At 36.8% G+C, this 20,212-nt stretch overlaps 3 protein-coding genes across 5 annotated transcripts; 1 reads left to right on the forward strand and 2 right to left on the reverse strand.

Moving 5' to 3' along the window:
* On the reverse strand, nucleotides 1–4,310 carry sac3d1 (SAC3 domain containing 1). 2 transcript variants are annotated; one of them, XM_079402068.1, is made up of 5 exons: nucleotides 4,259–4,310; nucleotides 3,042–3,414; nucleotides 2,685–2,961; nucleotides 992–1,091; nucleotides 516–865 (listed from the first exon to the last, which is right to left on the reverse strand). In XM_079402068.1, exons 1-5 carry the CDS (start codon nucleotides 4,282–4,284, stop codon nucleotides 628–630), a joined length of 1,014 nt encoding a protein of 337 aa, XP_079258194.1. In that variant the 5' UTR covers nucleotides 4,285–4,310; the 3' UTR covers nucleotides 516–627. The 2 variants fall into 2 exon arrangements, with proteins under 2 accessions (XP_079258193.1, XP_079258194.1); XM_079402067.1 differs by having other exon boundaries at nucleotides 1–1,091; nucleotides 4,259–4,302.
* Nucleotides 4,311–6,072: 1,762 nt separating this feature from the next.
* haus8 (HAUS augmin like complex subunit 8) lies at nucleotides 6,073–12,637 on the reverse strand. Its single transcript, XM_079401668.1, has 10 exons — nucleotides 12,441–12,637; nucleotides 11,854–11,915; nucleotides 11,716–11,774; nucleotides 11,448–11,580; nucleotides 11,185–11,292; nucleotides 11,006–11,097; nucleotides 6,877–7,035; nucleotides 6,657–6,798; nucleotides 6,369–6,510; nucleotides 6,073–6,249 (listed from the first exon to the last, which is right to left on the reverse strand). The coding sequence occupies exons 1-10, from the start codon at nucleotides 12,503–12,505 to the stop codon at nucleotides 6,120–6,122; spliced, it is 1,092 nt and encodes a 363-aa protein (XP_079257794.1). The 5' UTR covers nucleotides 12,506–12,637; the 3' UTR covers nucleotides 6,073–6,119.
* Nucleotides 12,638–13,060: 423 nt separating this feature from the next.
* On the forward strand, nucleotides 13,061–19,232 carry snx21 (sorting nexin family member 21). 2 transcript variants are annotated; one of them, XM_079401669.1, is made up of 4 exons: nucleotides 13,061–13,200; nucleotides 13,976–14,261; nucleotides 15,341–15,498; nucleotides 16,441–19,232. In XM_079401669.1, the coding sequence occupies exons 2-4, from the start codon at nucleotides 13,994–13,996 to the stop codon at nucleotides 17,203–17,205; spliced, it is 1,191 nt and encodes a 396-aa protein (XP_079257795.1). In that variant the 5' UTR covers nucleotides 13,061–13,200; nucleotides 13,976–13,993; the 3' UTR covers nucleotides 17,206–19,232. The 2 variants fall into 2 exon arrangements, with proteins under 2 accessions (XP_079257795.1, XP_079257796.1); XM_079401670.1 differs by having other exon boundaries at nucleotides 13,090–13,187.
* The last annotated feature ends 980 nt before the right edge of the window (nucleotides 19,233–20,212 follow it).

Raw genomic sequence — 20,212 nt, forward strand, 5'->3', positions numbered from 1 at the left:
GAGTAATTTAAGACTTTTTATAATTTTAACAAATCTGTAGTAATAATTTTATGTAATAAATATGCAGCTTTAATATTAAATTAATATGAATAAATTGTTAGTGAAATCTACGTTATATGTATAGCAGATAAAGTAGACACTAAAAACCAAAAACAACTACTTGAAAACAATTCATATTTCACGATGAACTAAATAATTCAGTGTTAAGATTTAAACACAAAGCACAAACAAAAGAATGCAGAAACTTATATGTAAATACATTATGAAATATATTTAAAATGGCTGTCAATAAGCCGTCAAGCGAGTGTCTGTCCACTTCTAATGGTCAGTGAATAACTCCATCTGTGTTAACGCCTCTCCATCTCTTTATTTGCAGATGAAAATGATTTAACCAGCACCATGAAGAGCTGATCAAATGTAGTTTAGAGGTCTGTAACTCGGGCCACTGAAAAACCCTGAGTTTGCCAAGTTTATGCAAAAAAAATGAAAGCTTTATTGAAAATGCACAGGTTTTTGGACCAATTCAGAAGTGGGAAATTGTTCTGAAATATTTATTATTAAAAACACGAACATGACCCCAAGAAAAAGGTAACAAAGAGTACAAATGAACAACAGTGTGTAAAGGTTTCAGACACAGTCATGAATCACGCAGACAGCAGGACAGTTCCACCGCTCATCATCCAGCGGCTCATGCATACGTCTGCACTGCAGATCTCCAGACAGGGCGTCAGTGAAGGAGCTCTTAGAGAAGTTCACCCACTCTTCAGTGACATTTACGCCGCACACCTGGCACAGCTCCGCAGCCAGCGCATCTTTCAGAAAGAGGAGGTGTGCCAGTCTCTGGAGCGGGTAGCGGCAGTTGCGGCTGCTGTGTCCGTGGCTGTAGAGCAGGAGTAGGTCTCTCCTGCAGGGCAGCAGGTGTCGGTGGATGGCACAGACCTGGATGAAGTCCAGTCTCTGGGCTAGACGGAGCAGCCGAACTGGGTTGCGCTCCATATGTGCTCTGCTCACAGCCAGAGCCAGTTGAACAGCCAGAGAGCTGCGTATCCTCTCGGGCAGCTCAAGAACATGTTGAAAAGCTTGAGATGAACCTGAAAACATGAAAAAAGATGATTTGATCTGTTTATATGTAAGGACCTTTGCTGTCTAAAAGGGTCAGAAAGCTCTCAGAATTAATCACAAATATCTTAATTTGTGTTATGAAGATGAACGAAGGTCTTACAGGTTTGGAACAACATGTGGGTGAGTAATTAATGACAGCATTTTCATTTTTAAGTGAACTATCCCTTTAAGTGTGACAAAGTAAGATGTGAAAACAATATGTGTGGAAGCATTAATGAAGCAGTGTATACAATTTACAGTGGCTCAACCAATCATAATCAAGGACTGGAACTTGACTAGAATGTTTTATAAATACTATTATAGTTTTTAGCAGTTATTTTCATATTTCACTTTAAATTTAGTTTAAGTTTTAATCATTTAGTTATGCGCTTTTGTCCTTTTCATTAGTTTCTAATTTTGTTTTTCATCTAATATTTATTTCAGCTTTATTTCAATTAACAAATAGTTTTTGTTTTAGTTTTAATTATAAAAACACACCCAGTCCCATTCCAAGCTATTATTTTGCTACACACTATTATTTATTATTCAGGAAAAAGGTGAAATATTCAGGATATTTGAATGTAGTGAACCCATTTTCAACATTATTTTATATTATTAATTATTTTATTCATTAGCTAAATTAATTTGCTTGGACATAAAATTTATATAACCAGTTATGCAGAAAATTTACTTTGACTTGCAAAAATCTTTTAGCATAATACTAATAATTTAATTTACATTTACTTTTTACATTTCCTAGATTAAAGGGGCAACACGGCTTACCTGACAAGATCTGCTAAGGGTTAGATTAATGTAAGAAAATCATGTTTTATGATCAAGTTGTATGGTCTTATCTGAACATTAAACAACATTTTATCAAACTTAACTGCCTTAATCAGTTAAAAAGCTGTGAAGATATGGATCAAACTACTTTTTATAAAAATAACCCGTCAATTTCAGCAAAGAACAAATGTATTATTATGTATTAGGTATGTTACGGTCTCTGACAGACAGCATGTTGAAGCCGTCCAGAGCGCCTTCTTCTCGGAAAGTGATGATATAGCCAAAACACAGATAGTGTGGGTTTTATCAGGAAATGTGTGTGTATTCTCTGGACCTCTGCAGGTTTCTCGTAAATACTACCGTGTAATCTTTATCATGCATTTTCTTTTGACAGACAAAATATTTGATTCAGCGGTCACAAATTTAAAACTTATTGAAATTTTAAAAATTTACACTTTTTTTCCCTCCCAAAGAAAAGAGTGGTTTTGATACACAAAGTTTTATTTATAGTCTCATAAAAAAATAATAATAATTTGAACCCATGAAAATGTAGATCCTGTAGTAAAAAAAATCACTTTTTAAAAATGTCATTCCATTATTTCTCCTCATCAGTTTTTCATTCATACAAGATTTTTGTCATACAGTTGAAACCTATTTATAAAAAAATTAATAAAAATGGAACAAAAAGTCTGAGATAAATAAATCAAGAAAAAAACCTTTAAAACTGTAAAGGATCACTACAGTGAATCAATGCACTGATATTAAGCAGCACTGAGTGCTCTGGCAGCTTCCTCACTTACCCAAGTTATAGAGAAGACTCAATGCCTGAAACTCCTCTTGATTCTGGTGCTTCCCATCTCTGTAGCTCTCCAGCAACCAGCTCAAGCATTCCTGCAGGTGAGTGTCATTGATGCGTGGGTCAAAATACTGAAGTTGCTGCCCGCAGAGTCTGTAGGAGGCGTAGAGAAGGAAACGCACGCTTTTCTCCAGCACGGCCACACAGTCCGGCCCCGACACACGCTGGATAATCATGTCCTGTCGAACGCTACGCAGACGGTCAAACACAAAACTGTAGACCTGTGGGTCATAAACAAGACGAGCTTGAAATGGCCATCATATTACAGATAAAAAGGAATGACAAAATGCCATTTTCATACCTCCGTCCACGGCTGAAAAGTAGAAGAAGCTGCAATGTCATCGACTAGGTAACACACAGTCTTCAAAAGCACAGATGGCGGTCGAAGGTCGCTGGCTCTCGTGGAGTCTTTCCCCGCTGCAGGTCTTGAATACTCTTTGACCGCACGTGAGACATCAGCACGCGGCAAACGATCCCGCTCTGTGCCAGCAACCGTCTCAAACCTGTGCAGTCGATTCTGTGCTTCCCGCTGGCGTAATTCATAGGCAGGACACATAGTCATACAGGTGCCATGAGGCACTGAGTCCTCAGCTTTCTGCTCCACCGCACGGTCCCTGCTCGCTCGATCCTGCTCCTTATGCCTGTGTCCTCGGCCCCTCCTCGACTGATGCCACCTGAACATTAAACAAGACAGACAAATAAATATATACTGTATGACAAACTGACAGCAGCTGATTCAGAATGATCTGACACTCAATTATTAGACCATACTGCTGAATAGATATATTTTATTTTGATTAAAAATATATATGACCCTGGACCACAAATCCAGTCATAAGTAACATGGGTATATTTGTAGCAATAGCCAACAATACACTGTATGGGTCAAAATGATTGATTTTTATTTAATGCCAAAAATCATTAGGATATTAAGTAAAGATTATGTTCCATGAAGATATTTAAGAAAATGTCCCACCGTAAATATATCAAAACTTCATTTTTATTAGTAATATGCATTGCTAAGAACTTCATTTGCACAACTTTAAAGGCGATTTTCTCAATATTTTAATTTTTTTTTTTTTAAATAGCTCTATCTCGGCCAAATATTGTACTAACAAGCCATCTACGGAAAGCTTATTTATTCAGCTTTCAGATGATGCATAAATCTCAATTTGACCCGTAAGACTGGTTTTGTGGTCCAGGGTCACATTAGTTTCTGGAAGGTGCTCACTGCGACCTTTACTGACATAAATGTATCTCGTTTATGATTGAAAACGGATTATTTCCAAACTGCATATTATGCAGTTATAACAATCTGACATGTGCATGCTGTAACCTGCCAGTTCTGCTTTATACTGTAATGACATTAGCTTCGTCACAACGAGCGGCGATACTGCGGATACTCTTTATATCAAATGGTTAGTTACAGTTAGGCTTTCTTTCTGATGGTATTTAAATATGTTCATGGCATATCATCGTGCGTTAAACAAAATAAAAACAAGCTTTTGGGAGACTCACCCGATGCTCATGGCTGTTTTGTTCATTGGTCTTGTAAAGACTGCTCCGATTGGTCGCCGGGTTTCATGCAATTGTACGTCATATCCGATTACGCATTTATTTGTTGTTTTGAAAACCAAAACAAATCTTGGAATCTACTTTCTTATCCTTGTGGGAAAATGTTATTTTTTAAAAAACGTTTTTTAAGAAACGACCTACTCTTATAGATTTCTTACGTGAAATGAAACATTTAATCAAATCCCTACTACTAATAAAAAAAAAAAACTTTTTGCATTATTGTATTGTTTTCTTGAAATAGATTTTATGTTCATTTTTTTTTTAGGAAATGTGGATTGCATATCTGAGGATGAAAAGCAACAACCATAATTCCCTTCACAAGTTCAGTTAGCAGTAATTAATGTTAGGTGTAAAGTTAGGGTTGTTGATCTTGATTTAAAAACTATTTAGACCAGAAAGCACATGAATCAATATGTTTGTTGTTTTTTTAAATACACTCCACCACCAGTCTGATTGAACACATGGCACATCCTTTTAATCATTCTGCAGCAATATACAGTGGGGATTGAAAGTTTGGGAACCCCTTGCAGAATCTGTGAAAATGTGGATAATTTTACCAAAATAAGAGAGATCATACAAAATGCATGTTATTTTTTATTTAGTACTGTCCTGAGTAAGATATTTTCCATAAAAGATGTTTACATATAGTCCACAAGACAAAAAAAATAGCTGAAATTATTAAAATAACCACATTCAAAAGTTTGGGAACCCTTGGTTCTTAATACTGTGTGTGGTTACCTGGATGATCTACGACTGTTTTTTTGTTTTGTGATGGTTGTTCATGAGTCCCTTGTTTGTTCTGAACAGTTAAACTGAGCACTGTTCTTCAGAAAAATCCTCCAGGTCCTGCAGATTCTTCAGTTTTCCAGCATCTTTTGCATATTTGAACCCTTTCCAGCAGTAACTGTATGATTTTGAAATCCACCTTTTCACGCTGAGGATGATTGAGGGACTCAAACACAACAATTAAAAAAGGTTCAAACATTCACTGATGCTCCTGAAGGAAACACAATGCATTAAGAGCCGGGGGGTGAAAACTTTTGAACAGGGTGAAGATGTCAAAATTTTTCTTATTTTGTTGAAATATCATATTTTTCCATTTAGTACTGCCCTTCTGACGCGACAGAAGATACTTGCATGTTTCCTGGAAGACAAATGAAGTACAATTTACCTTGATCTTCCAATTCAAAAAGTTTTCACCCCCGGCTCTTAATGCACTGTGTTTCCTTCAGGAACATCAGTGAATGTTTGAACCTTTTTTAATTGTTGTGTTTGAGTCCCTCAATCATCCTCAGCGTGAAAAGGTGGATTTCAAAATCATACAGTTACTGCTGGAAAGGGTTCAAATATGCAAAAGATGCTGGAAAACTGAAGAATCTGCAGGACCTGGAGGATTTTTCTGAAGAACAGTGCTCAGTTTAACTGTTCAGAACAAACAAGGGACTCATGAACAACCATCACAAAACAAAAAAACAGTCGTAGATCATCCAGGTAACCACACACAGTATTAAGAACCAAGGGTTCCCAAACTTTTGAATGTGGTTATTTTAATAATTTCAGCTATTTTTTTGTCTTGTGGACTATATGTAAACATCTTTTATGGAAAATATCTTACTCGGGACAGTACTAAATAAAAAATAACATGCATTTTGTATGATCTCTCTTATTTTGGTAAAATTATCCACATTTTCACAGATTCTGCAAGGGGTTCCCAAACTTTCAATCCCCACTGTATGAAATAAATACCTACAATTCATTGATTATTAACATGCGTTATTTAATTGTAAACAGATGTGATAATGCATCACGACGTGGAGGGACAGAAGAGAGTCTGGGCTGTGCTCGGTCCGATCTCTTCTTCCTCCAATGACTGCTCGATTAAAACAGTCTCTCGGCTTACAAGTGAGGACACCTCCAGAAGATCACAAAAAGTCCTAAAATGAAAATAAATCCAAACAAAGACAGAATCAGTTAAAGTTTAAATAATGGCAGAGAAAATCTCAAGCTCTGTAAGGTGCGAGTCTTTCTTGTATGGAGACTGAAGCACTCCTACCTTGTCACCTGTTGGCTGATTTCATTAGCTGTATCTTCAATCTCTCGAAGACACTGTTTTGAAGCCTCACAATCCGTGGGAATGTCTTTAGTATAATGTTGCAAGACACGCTCACTCTGATTCAGGGATTCAACAGCTTTGTCTGTGCAAGAGAAATATTATTCAATAACCTGGGTTGGAATCACTATAAAATCACAAACTGACAAAACATTTTCAGATAGAAAGTACATCAAATAAAATAGTATCGAATACAAAAAGTTTTTTTCCTTCAGGTTAAGCATATCTCACCTAAAAACTGGTCTGTGTCCTCTCCAATGTCCACGTTCTTCACAGGAAGATTGTGTCTCGTGGTATCAATGGCAGTGGCAAATGCCTTGTAGTCCTCTGCAAATGTGTTTACTGCAGCAGCAACCGGACCTAAAGCCTCCATCTGCATAAAAGAGGGATTCAAATGTGAGATGCGTCAACACGGAGATTTAAGCAACAGTGTTAAATGTGTGAAGATGACCTGTAAGTCCAGTAAACTGTTCAGATGTTTCTGCTTTTCCATCAGCAGATACTGTCGTTTCTTGCGATTAACTTGAGCAGATAACTGCTGCTCTTTCTCCATCACCGCCAAAATATTCCTCTCAGCCTCCTCTCTAAATTTTCGGATATTATGCTCAATCTAGACAGAGAAACATAAAAACCTTATCAAACGAGGGCTTTAAATACACATTTCAAACACAAAATATAACATTAAGACAAAAAAAAGCCATAAAACTGAAAGAAACGTAAAATATTTATGCATACAAATATTTTGGATTAATGTTCATAATTTGCATCTCACATGCATTGGTAGCCATTTCTTTTTGTTTGGTGTTGCTATCTCTCCTTATTTCAATACAGGGGAGATATGGAAAGTATTTTTCCATTTTAATTTTAGTTCATGTTTTAGTACTTTTGTCATTTTTTTATTCGTTTTTTTAATACACATCTATATAGCTTTTATTCATTTTATTTCAATTATTTTAGTACATCAAGTTAAACCAATAAAATGAGAAATGTTGCCTTGGCAACTAGCTGAAATAAAGTATTTTATTTTAGTTCATGTTTATTTTATTTCAGGTAATGAAAAGGTTTTCTTTTTATGGTTTTAATTTTAGTTTCCTATAATAACCCTGGTTGTAAAAATCACTGAGTTTGCTGGATTTTTGTTTTTTCAACTGTTTATTGACATTTTATTTTGTGGAACAGTAGTACAAAAAAAAAAAAAGCAGCTGTACAAATTTAGAACCCACTACAACCCACCCCACCCCTTGGTAGAGTTAAAAATAAAAAAAATAACAATAAATATATTAATTAATATTAATAGATAAACAACAATAAAATAATTTTTACAAAGATTTTAGAAAAGAAGACATCATTAAAAGCTGAATGCCATGAATTAACAGTTTTCACGTTAGATGCATGAAAAGGCCTGAAAAGAAGAAGTAGGAAGACGAGACCAATTTTCCAAATCTGAGGATACTCTTGCTAGAATAGCTTTATATTGTTTTTGAGACGATTTCCTGCAGGGAAGGAGAAACATCTATCCCCAAGTACTTAAAGGTTTGAACCAATGGAATAGATATAGAAAGGGACATGGAATCAATTTTAGAATTGAGGGGAAGTAAACATGACTTACTCCAAATAATTTTAAACCCAGAGAGAGAATTGCTGACTCCAGCTCCTGAAGAGAGATCGGTTCAGCCAGGTATTCTGAATCTGAATCTGACAGACTAGGTACATCAAGATTGGACAGAAAAGATGCAAGAGTCAGGGTCACCATCAGCAGAAGAAGTATAGAGGTTAGAGTAAAAAGAGTGAAAGGCAATATTAATGTCTTTTGGGTCTGTCATAATGAGCCCAGATTAGGATTTCACTGCTGAAATATTAGCAAACTTTTCACTGTTGTGTAATCTTAGGGCTAAAAGGTTGGTCTACTCCCTTGAAAATAATAATTCTGCCTGGATCTTTGGATCAGGAATTCTGCCCTGGATCTCAGTAATGATTTGAGTTCGGACCGAACCGTCATGATTTTACTGAGTGTATTGTCTGAGAAACAACGCTGATTATCTCTAGTCAGATTCTGGAGCTGTGATTCCAGTTCAACTATCTTTTTGTGTCGGTTTTTCTGAAGCAAAGAGGCATATGAAATTGATTTATTCCTTATAAACCCTTTAACTGCATTCCAAAGTGTTCGACGATCATCCACTGAACCTCGTTTAATTTCAATATATTCAGCAAATGTATTTCTGAATTGACTGCAAAAGTTTTCATCCTGTAACAATTTAGGGTTAAATCGCCATCTAGTGGCACGAGATGGCCGAGGGATCAAAGATAATCTGCACAAATTTCCATCATGATCCGACAGAGATAAGGAACAGATATCGGCATCACGAACAGCTGAAGATAAAGAAGTAGAAATGGAAATATAGTCAATTCGCAAATAGGATTTATGAGTAGCAGAAAAGAAAGTGAAAGACTTAGCAGAAGGGTTGAATAAACGCCAACTATCCACCAACGAGGATGAGGTTACACATTGCCGAAGTTTGTCAGAACACAAAGCTTGAGAGTATGATTCCTTCGGTCCAGATCTATCTAGGATATGCAACTTTACAGAATTCATATCTGCACCCGATACAATTTCAAAATCTGAAAACTTCAGGGGCAACAAGGGGCATAAACTGAGAGAAATACAATATTCCTATTCTCCACGATTGTTTTTATGCGTGTTATTCTACCATCTGCATCACCACCTTTATCTAAAATAGTCATATTTAAAGTCTTCCGCACCAATATTAGGACACCCTTGGTTTTATCCGAAGATGAGTGAGATACCACTTCATAAAACTTATTATTACACCTGTGTATATCCTCCTCTTTCAAATGGGATTCTTGAACTAACACTATATCAATCTTTCTTCACAAAAAATCCAGAAAACCTGTACGTTTGTGATATTAATATTACAACTCAGAATATTAAGATCAGTCATAGATATCAAACAGAATTACTGCATAATAAGACAAAATACAAGTTTGAAAATAAAACAAGTTGAGTCTACCATTAAACCACCCCCCACCCTCCCCGTTACCATTCAAATAAACAAACACATAAAATATCAATCAGTAAGCGATACTGTATGCACAATGAACTATGAATTAAGAAGTGAACATTAAAATGAACAGTGAAAGACACAGTCCTAACCATTTAGAGCATCTCTTCTCCGATTAGACAGCAAATGTCCAGCTGAAGTTCACTGAGAGTTGGTGGATGAAAGGGATCTGAGAAAAACTCTTGCTTCTTCTGGGGAATATAGCATTTTAGGTTCACCTTGATTGAAAATAATCTTCAGCGGAAAATTCTGGATGCCAGCGTCTCTCATCTCCTTCCTAATTGGTGCAAATGCACTTCTTTTTGCGGTGACCGGAGAAAAATCTGGAAAGAAAGACAGCGTTGCTCCGTCTGAAGTTTTCACCGGGGCATGAAGTCTGGCGGCCCGCAGAATGAGCTCCCTGTCCGTGTACCGCAGCAGTTTAAAGATGAAAATTCGTGGTTTAGCGCGATCTGAGGAGAGCCGTGTGTTCACGCGATGCGCTCGCTCCACTTCAATCTCTTTGCCCGCCAGAGACGGGAGCCACGTCGGTAGCGATCTCCTCAAAAAGCTCATAGGGTCGTCCTTTTCGGAACCTTCAGGCAATCCAACCAGATGCAGATTGCTGCGCCTATTGCGATCCTGTAAGTCCACAACCTGTTGCTCGAGCACGGCTACTCGCCTATCGTGATCTGCGACAACTTTCTTTTGTTCTCTCGTCTCCCCTGTAAGACGATCCAGTTTAGAGCATAGCGACTGAACAACTGACATGTGAGAAGCGAACTCGTTACGCATCGCCGTCAACTCCTAGAATGTCCTCAAAGTGTGTAACAGTGTTTGCAATCTTGTCCATAATATCACTTGAGTTCAGTGACTTGGATTTCTTCTTAATCGGAGAAGCCGACGGAGACAACTCCTGCTGTTTGCGACTGAATGCCATCAGGTAAAGCACCACCAATGAATAAAACTTAAAACAAAACGAAAAAAATCTGCAAAAAGTGGCCAAACATACGGAGCTCTACTCGAGTGCGACTAGGTTCACGAACACGTCACGTGACTCCCCTTATTTTGCTGGATTTTTGTAAAAAATTTTTTTTTATAAATATCTGACAAAAAGTAGGGACACAACTGTGAATCCTTATATTGTACTATATTTAATAGTAGTTAAAAAGACAAATATTTAAATAGATTTTCTTAATATATTATAATATATAAGCAGAATTAGTAATTAAAAAATTGTTAATTTATAACCTTAACACTTCACCTTAATTTTTAAAAAAACCTAATTGATCTAAATTATGTATTGAGGTCTGAGGATAGGTATCATCAGAAGCAGTGAGGACTAAGGTCAAGTCACCATCATTTTGATAAAATAAATAAAAAAATCAAATCAAACAGTATATTTATGTGAGGCACATTCTAGTTGATTAAATTTAAAGAGAAAATGTTGCTATTTTAAAAACAAATCATAGGTAAATTTGTGAGGCACTTTCAGTGAATTAGATTAACTTAACCTCAGACCTTAGCAGTGAGGAAGGCCAAAATAAATGTCTCCATCGCTATGTCCCTTTCCTCATTATCAGCATCCACTGTGTTTGGCTGTACAACTCTATCTGGAAAATACAATCAACATATTAAGCAAACAGGTCTGGTGAAAAAAAAACAAAAAAAAAAACATATTCCTCTAGACTTTACCACACCGTTAATGACAGAGACATCAAAATCTGGATGAATGCAGTGACCATCCAAAACAGTCGACTGAAAGACATTTCCTCCCACATTTGAGGATTCCAGAATGCTAGCGACCACTGTGGGAAAACATTACATGCTCAATATCACATTCACCAGTTATCCTGTACGGACATTAACTTATCTAGTAAAACAAAGCTTATTCTGCAACCTAGATCCAATGAATGCAAAGTGAATATTTCATCTGACACCTATAGTCTAGCCAAACACTCACAGGTAGAGTCATTGTCTGCCAGACAGCTCATTGTACGTCTCGACAGTACGCCTTCCCTTGGCTTTCGCGGGTTGCTTACTCTGGGAGAGGATGGTCTGGGTGGCATCAGCACTGATTGCTGCTGTACACTGCCCTACAGAACACACCAGCCCTCATATTAATATAAAATGATACAGAGAAATGAGACACAGCAGCAAAGATGTTGAAGAATAACATTACTATGGAGACATAACATACAGTTTCTTCCCATTATGTTGCTGTCTGTTACCTTTGAAGGAGCCTTTGTTTCAGTTTGCATGTATCGAGGCTTCACAATCGTGCCCGACGCTAAAAATCAATAAGATCAAATGAAATTGTGAGGATAACATCAATGAGTTATGACACAATGCATGGTGGGTGCTCTAACCTTTGGTTTTCCTCCTTGCACCACTGTTATTTGCACCGCTGGCTTCATTTTCAGTGGATAAACTAAAAAAAGAGAGGCTGTCTGAATATCTGCATACATGAAACTGATTAATAAGAGTGAATTCATACAGAAAAGTTAAATGACAACCAGATACTGTTTTGTGAGGTCTAATACAGATACATAACAGCATCTGGTTGAACCCATGGAGTTTAATTTGGACTTTGATACAGAGACAGTTCATAACTTTTCCTTGTTATTAGACCAAATAATTATTTAGCAGTAATAGTGTCATCTTACCACGCCATTTTCTGCATAAATTACTTTCATTTTATTCGTATTTAATTTTTAAATCAAGTCAAGTTGCCATTTTCAAACTATGTCGCCTGGATCACGGTGAGAAAATACTTTTAACATGTAAACAAATACATGTTACAATACCAACATTAGCACACTTATTTTCACATGAGGTAATACATAACACTTCAAAGAGAGCCAGATTGATGTTTACATTATTCAAGCAACAAGCTAACATTAACGTTATATGATGAACTGAAGACTTGAACTTGATCTAAAATATGAAATCTTACTTTTTTGAGTCACTTGAAGCGGTTTTCGCTACTTTACGTATATTTAACGGCTTTTTGGATGCCATTATGTCACAGAAAACCGAGACCAATGCGAGGACTGTTGTTATGTATTTTCACCGCGCGTTTGATTGATTTTCTTCCTCTGTGTTTGAAGCGCTAAGATGAGCTGCGCTCAGCGCCACCTGTCGGACTGGAGTGCAATTGAACGAAATAAAGTAACCCAACTTGAGAACATTTTCACAATTTTCCTATAAATGATGCAAAGTTTTGTTTGTTTTTCATTGTAATGAATTACTTATAGTGAGACTAAGTTAACTGACTTCCTTTGTTAAATACATTTTATAATAAAAAGCTGTATTTTTAACGTAATAAAGTTGTAGCTTTAATAAAATGTAAATAAAATGTCATATGTACGATAGATACAGTACGTTTTACTGAAACAATTAAAAAAAAATTACATTTACAAGATTTACGCGTCATGATAAACTAAATAATGCTAAATAATTCTGTAAACTAAATAATTTTAAAAGTTAAAAGCACAATCAAAAAAATGTACGAAATGATATATAAATATATAATGAAGTATTTAAAATGTTTTCTCCTGTCAGTCAGTGTCCGCCCTCTCTTCTAAGTAACTAAGCGATCAGTGAATAACTCCCAGGCATGTAAACACCGCTCCGTCTCTTTATTTGCAGATGAAAATGATTTAAGCAGCACCATGAAGAGCTGATCGTATGTAGTTTAGAGGTCTGTAACTCGGGTAAGTGCAGATATCCACGCGTTTCAGATCACAGTCTGTGTTTTATGTGTGTTTGTTCATCCCTTTGGAGTTGAAATGTTAGGATTAGCCATAGTTAGCAAGAAAAGTTAGCTCAAACTCTGCGTCTGGCAACTTTTAAGTGCTGCTTCCCAGATATTTGACGGATTTAAGGGGTTAATTTATTTAATTATCGTCAAATTTCTTATAATTTGTGAAAGCGCTGCTGATTCAGCACAGTGTTATTATTATTAGCACGTAAGTTAAGTTAGCAAGCTAGGAGACGCTCCCACTTTCCTGGATGTTTTCAAAAGTTCCTCCATGAGCAAATAATGAATGCTGATGAATATAGTTTGGTTATGGGAATTATTGTAGAGAAGTTCAAATATGAACCTGAAATGTGCTGTATATTCAGTGTTTATGTACCAAATACCTCTGGCATCTGCTTTTACTCAGATTTCTTCCATTGAAATGACAGCAATCCAATGCTGTTGTGAGGCTCTTTTCACCAAACCCTCAATAAATAATAAATATGTATGTGACCGATCAGTTTCCCTGCTCTCTCGTTTCACAGCTCAATGAAAGTTCATGAGAGGCTTCAGTTTCCATTACTGACTCAGTCTGTAGGCTTGTTTGATACTTTTGCTGTAGCTTCTGTAGTTTTACAGGATTTTAAAGGATCTGCTCATAAGTAATGTCATGATTTGAACGCATATTATTGTATTCAGGAATGCTTCTGAAGGTCGTGGTGGGATCATGTGTCTTTTGTGCTCTTCAGGGTTGGAGAAAAGCTGGAATGGCCTCTAAACTATTCGACAGACTTCGCCGTACGCTGTTCAAAGAAGGGGAGCTACCTTCAGAGACGGGCGGTCAGGGAGCAGATGACTTTCCAGAAAGTTCTGAGCTTGAGGATGACACAGACTGCGTGTCGGCCAGACTCGGAGGAACCCTGTGCTTCGAGGGTGATGGGGTCCTGGACTCGGAGGATGCAGGAGACGGGTCGGGGCCAGACAGCGACTCTGACCTTTTTGGAGAGTCCATAGATAATGCATGTAGCAGCACAGGTAGTCATCAATAACACATGTGTTTTACAAAGCTGAAATTGTTAGGTATATTCTGCCTAGATGAGTAAAATAGAAGAATTTGTATCATGGGTGAATTGAAGTCCAGGATACATATGCAGAAGCTGTTAAAAATTTTAATTTGCTCAGTCTTGTTGCTTCAAGACATACAATATTGTTCAAAAGTTTGGGGTTAGTCATTTATGCTTTCCAAGACTACATTTATTTGTTTAATATACAGTAAAAACATTACAATTTTGAAATATTATTACAATTTAAAATGACTGTTTATTGTTAATATATTTTAAAATGTAATTTAAGCTGAATTTTCAGCATCATTACTCTAGTTTTCAGTGTCGCATGATATTTCAGAAATCATTATAATATGCTGATTTGATGCTCAAGAATATTTAATTTCATTCTGCTTAATATTTTTGTGGAAAAACTTTCTTCAGGATTCTTTGACAAATAGTAGGTAAAAAAAAAACAGCATTTAGAAATCTTCTGTAACATCTTTACTGTCACTTGATCAGTTTAATGCTTCCCTGTTGAATAAAACTTGATTTTTATTTAATCTTACTGACCCCAAACTTTTAGTTTTACTGTAGTGTGTGCTATTATTATTGTTCGGAGTTGTCTAAAAAACAACATAAAATTAGTCCATTTGACTTATAGTCCATTTTAATTCATAAGTCAAGAATAGACTAGATTCAAATTTGGGTCAGACTTCACTGAAAATTATCTGAACACTTGCAGTTCTTGAATCAAATTCTGTATTCAAACTGATGTCACCAAACAAATTGGAAAGCAGTGGTTTTTGGTGACAATGATGTAAAATCTGTCAGCTGTGGTCATTATGAACTGCCATTGTATGGAAAGGAGCTTGTATGGAAAAAAATCCTTCTTTTAAAAACAGTACATGGTTTGGAACGAGCTCTTCCTTTAAGCTTGAACACGTTTGATATGGTTCTTGTGAATTTGCAATAATCTATTTGTAGGCAGATTTCACTTCTTCTTTTTTAGTTCACTTTTAGTTCACTTGATGCTTCACAGTTGCAGTTAATCTTGTCTTTGGTTTATAGAAACCAGCCCAATAGGTCCTTCCCCAAAAACCTCGAACATGATCACCAGACAACTACAAGAAAACTGGCGGAGCTCAAAAACTCGGTGCATTCCTCAAAAACTAATTTTTGAGGTGACTGACGCCAGTGTTGTGCATGAGACAAATTCCAAGTATGTGGTAAGTACACTAACACCAGCTGTGAACCATTTCAGTCAAGTTTCAAGAACCATTATTCAGTCTGTCAGTTTTTTTTTTTATGTCACCAAAAACACCAACATTCATCACCAAGCATTTTAAATTTGGGAAAAAGACTAATTTGACTGTTCACACCAAAGAAAAGGAAAATACTTGTAAAAATGTAGTTTAAAACACATGCACGTTCTTAGAAATGTACAGAAATACAGGGTGGGCCATTTATATGGATACACCGTAATAACATGGGAATGGTTGGTGATATTAAAGTCCTGTTTGTGGCACATTAGTATATGTGAGGGGGCAAACTCCTCAAGATGGGTGGTGACCATGGTGGCCATTTAGAAGTCGGCCATCTTGGATACAACTTTTGTTTTTTCAATAGGAAGAGGGCCATGTGACACATCAAACTTATTGGTAATATAACAAGAAAAACAATGGTGTGCTTGGTTTCAACGTAACTTTATTCGTTCATGAGTTATTTACAAGTTTCTGACCACTTATAAAATGTGTTCAATGTGCTGCCCATTGTGTTGGATTGTCAATGCAGTTTCATGCCCCAAAAAATATCAAAATTAATTTTAATTCAGAAATTAAAAATGTGCTTATCAAAAAAAAAGTATATTCAGGCTATTGGGTTCAAGAACTGAATTCTTTATGTATTTTGTAGTGCTGTCGAATCGATTAAAAAAACTAATTATTTGCAAATTTTTCTGTAATTAATCGCGATTAATTGCATATTACTTTGATAAATTTATATTGTCATAACGCAAGTCAAAGGATGACAGGAAAAAAAGGATGCTGCATTAATTGCGTTAAAATTTTTTCCAAGAGACGGAAAGCCCCCCCCTCCCCGTAAACATCACGTCATTGACCCATTTATTAGCTGCAGATGAAATCAAATAAACTTGTGGTCTTTCTCATCAGCTCTACATGATTCACGTCATCCATTCTGGGATGTTTGACAAAACTCCCGCGGTCATCACGCGGCGCTACACTGACTTCGAGCGTCTACACAGCCGCTTGCGCCGTCGTCACGGAGACGAGATGGATGGCGTGTTCTTCCCTCGCAAGAAGCTGCGCAAGAACTTTGCCGCCGAGACCATTGCCAAGCGCAGCCGGGCATTCGAGCAGTACCTGACCCACCTTCACTCCCTTCCAGAACTACGGAGCACACCTACATTTCTTGAGTTCTTCTACCTGGGTGATCTGCGTGCGGGCCAGATGCTGATGCGAGTGGGCCGGTACCAAGACGCCCTGGGCTCTCTTCTCAATGCTCTGCGACTCCAGGAGAAGTTAGGATGCCATCAGCTTCTGCAGCTCAACCAGCTCCAGAGGGTTCATTGGTTCTTCACGCTGTCTGCCTTGGTCACCTGCTTTCAAGAACTAGAAGAGCTCAGTGAGGCTCAGGAACACTGCGACCGAGCCCTGCAGGACCTAGCGCCTTCCCAGGAGGCTTTGCAGCAGCATCAGTTGCACCCTCTGCTCATCCCGCTCCTTCAATCCAACGTCAGGCTGTCCTGGAAGGTCTCGAAGGACAAGAGGCGCTGGGAAGCTCTTCTGCAGGACATCCAGGAGCAGGGGATTGATATCGGGAATCAGCCCAACCTAAAGGAGTGTCTAATTAAAGAGAACATCGAGGACAGTGAGGGGCTGTTCAGGGCTAAGAGCAAAAGTGACGATGTCCCATAAGCATTCAGGATTATTATTTTTTAATATGAGTATTAGAAGTTATGAGGGATGATTCCGATAGGAATATGTATGATAGTTTACTAAGGAAACATGTGGAATTAATACTAACCTGTATAATGCACAGCATGCAAAATACACATACATTTCATGGGCACATTTCAGTAGCATTTATTATAGACTTATTCTTTATTTGGCAACTCTTTACTATATGATTCAATTTTTTAACATTACTTAAAGGAATAATTGACCAAAAATGAAAATGTGCTTAAAATTTACTCACCCTCAGGCCATCCGAGATGTAGATGAGTTTGTTTCTTCATCATAACAGATTTGGAGAAATTTAGCATTATGTCACTTGCTCACCAAAGGATCCACTGTAGTGAATGGGTGCCGTCAGAATGAGAGTCAAAACAGCTGATAAAAACATGACAATAATCCACAAGTAAACCAGATGACTCAAATCCGTCAGATAATGTTGTGTGAAGTGAAAAGCTGTATGTTTGTTAGAAACAAATCCATCAAGACATTTTTAACTTTAACCTCTCGATTCTGGTCAAAATACTCTGCTTCCTCTAGTGAAAAAGTCCATCCCATCCATCCATGTTGTCCTCTCACATCAAAATCCACCAACATATTACAGTATTTTGGACTGTTTTTACTTATAAATGGTGCTTGATCTCTGCATATTTCTCTCCTGATTCAGATGAGATGAGAGAAGTTTTTCACTGGAGAAAGTAATATGATGAAACTCGTATTTTAGCCGGTTTGACGTTAAAACATCTTTGTGAAGGACTGGTTTAAAATAAATGACTCTTTTCTCTTTGTGAGTCGTGTGGATTACTGTGATTGTTTTTATCAGCTGTTTGGACTCTCATTCTGACGGCACCCATTCACTGCTAAATAATATTTAATTTCTCCATATCTGTTCTGATGAACAAACTCATCTACATCTTGGATGTCCTAATGGTGAACAAATTTTCATTTTTGGGTGAACTATCCCTTTAATGCATTCGGCATTATAAACTAATAATACTTTTTCAGAATTCATATATATTATTAGTTTATTATAGCTCTAATGCTTTAATTGGTGTTAACAAATTGAACTTTTATTTTTGTATCCTATAAAATCCTCACCTGGGAACCATGTTTTGTTGTGACACACAGAACTTTTGAACCACTTAATTCCCTATTTTCAGCTGTCATGAGTTGCAGACTGGTTGTTTTGTGTCTTATAAAGCTGTCAACCATCATTTGAGCACTTGTAGCACACATTCTTTAGAGTGGACATTGGGAAGAATTAAACGAGGCTGTGTACTCTATTCTGCTGTTTACATTCAGTTGCCTTGGACTGATTTGCCTTTTTGGTGAAGAATGCAGTATGAATTATTAAAGTAAAGGGAATTTCCTCTTTCGGTGTAAATTGTGAATGAAATTGTTAGATACTGCTACAACAGCCTTTTGGTGCTGTGAACTACAATTTTAATCTTTATGTTTTGTTTTTGAGCTCAGACTGCTTCTAAAACTTCAGGTCACAACAGTTTATTTAGGCAGTGCATTACTTTTTTAGGACTTTTTTTTTTCCAAATAATATGATTGATTCATTAATGTATTAGACAGAGCCTTTTTATTGAATGAATACGCTCAAAAATTAAAGTTTTAATATCTGAGCTCATTCTTTTTTTTATGTAATCTTTATGAAATTGTTTTACAAATTGTTGTCCCTTGCACACAATTTTGTATACTTGTTAAACAGATTACCGTTTTTCCCTATGTTACCTACTAAATTTGAACTTGAATATATTTATTTATATATTTATTTATTGTTTTTGGGTATAGTTGAATCTATAAAGTAATATACTCTTCACAAAGCTGTTTTACAAGTTTTCACACATTTTTGGTAATTTCATTTTGGCAAACTAAAAGCCTTTGCAATAACTAAATGCTTCCAGGTTTTTATTCAAATTTTGTATTTCAAATGATTTTAGGCACTGAAATAGTTCAATAAACTATTTGCATCGCTCTCAGATGTATAGAATTTGCACTGTTCTATGTTATTGGAAAAGTATCATTTGTGTTATATTCTCCTCCCCTTTTTTAGGTTCCTCGGTAACTTTGGGTGAGAGAGTAGACTGTGAATTTTAGTATTTATTTATTTTTAGTAAGTTATTTAGTCATTTTGTTCTATCTGTCTTTCGAATCATATTTAACCCATATTTAAAGACAGTTTCAGCCTCTGGGGGACAATTGCATAAACTGCTTAGACTAGTCTTACAAGTTAGTCATTACATTTTTTTAGTCATTACATTACATTTTTAGGGGCAGTTGTGGCCTAATGGATAGAGAGTTGGACTTGTAACCTTAAGGTCATGGGTTCGAGTCTCGGGTCTGGCAGGGATTGTAGGTGGGGGAGGGAATAACCAACAACCCTCAATACCACGACTGAGGTGAGACCCTTGAGCAAGGCACCGAACCCCCAACTGCTCCCCGGGCGCCGCAGCATTGGCTGACCACTGCTCCGGGTGTATGTTCACTACTGTGTGTGCACTTGGATGGGTTAAATGCAGGGCACAAATTCCGAGTAGGGATTGCCCCACTTCCCTTTCCCTTTTTTTTTTTTTCTTTAAGACTGGTCATCAATTTTACAAGTCAGTTACATAAAAAAACAAAAAATAGATCTAATTTGAATCCAAAAAGAAAGACTGATTACCTTTTGGCTAACTACTAGTTGGCTAGACTAGTTTTTAAGTCAGGTGACTTTATGCAACTGGACCCATTTCTCAAATCTTAAACCTATGGCCTTTTAACTTTGTTGTTTTTTGTAAATGCATTAATTACAAAATTCAGTTTTGATGGTCCCTTACACACACTGTTCTCTAAAAGCACCAAATGTGGTTTTCTTTAGAGCACCATACAGCACTGACAACACAAACACCTACAGCTCATTTGTAAGAATCTGTCATCTGCCATCTAGTGGTCACATAAAACTTTATAGAATTCCACTAAATAA

The sequence above is a fragment of the Barbus barbus genome, assembly GCF_936440315.1.
Source record: "Barbus barbus genome assembly, chromosome: 41".
Taxonomy (NCBI): Eukaryota; Metazoa; Chordata; class Actinopteri; order Cypriniformes; family Cyprinidae; genus Barbus; species Barbus barbus.

Bases quoted from the DNA above. Each gene is read 5' to 3' on its own strand.
- sac3d1 (XM_079402067.1), bottom strand. From the start codon at position 4,284: ATGAACAAAACAGCCATGAGCATCGG. The intron at 3,415-4,258 runs GTGAGTCTCCCA...TTTAATGTTCAG, and splicing joins AAAACAGCCATGAGCATCGG to GTGGCATCAGTCGAGGAGGG. The intron at 1,092-2,684 runs GTAAGTGAGGAA...TCATGTTTTCAG, and splicing joins GAGTCTTCTCTATAACTTGG to GTTCATCTCAAGCTTTTCAA.
- haus8 (XM_079401668.1), bottom strand. From the start codon at position 12,505: ATGGCATCCAAAAAGCCGTTAAATATACGTAAAGTAGCGAAAACCGCT. The intron at 11,916-12,440 runs GTAAGATTTCAT...CTCTTTTTTTAG, and splicing joins GCTTCAAGTGACTCAAAAAA to TTTATCCACTGAAAATGAAG. The intron at 6,511-6,656 runs GTGAGATATGCT...TCTCTTGCACAG, and splicing joins GGACACAGACCAGTTTTTAG to ACAAAGCTGTTGAATCCCTG.
- snx21 (XM_079401669.1), top strand. From the start codon at position 13,994: ATGGCCTCTAAACTATTCGACAGACTTCGCCGTACGCTGTTCAAAGAA. The intron at 14,262-15,340 runs GTAGTCATCAAT...TTTGGTTTATAG, and splicing joins TAATGCATGTAGCAGCACAG to AAACCAGCCCAATAGGTCCT. The intron at 15,499-16,440 runs GTAAGTACACTA...CTTTCTCATCAG, and splicing joins AGACAAATTCCAAGTATGTG to CTCTACATGATTCACGTCAT.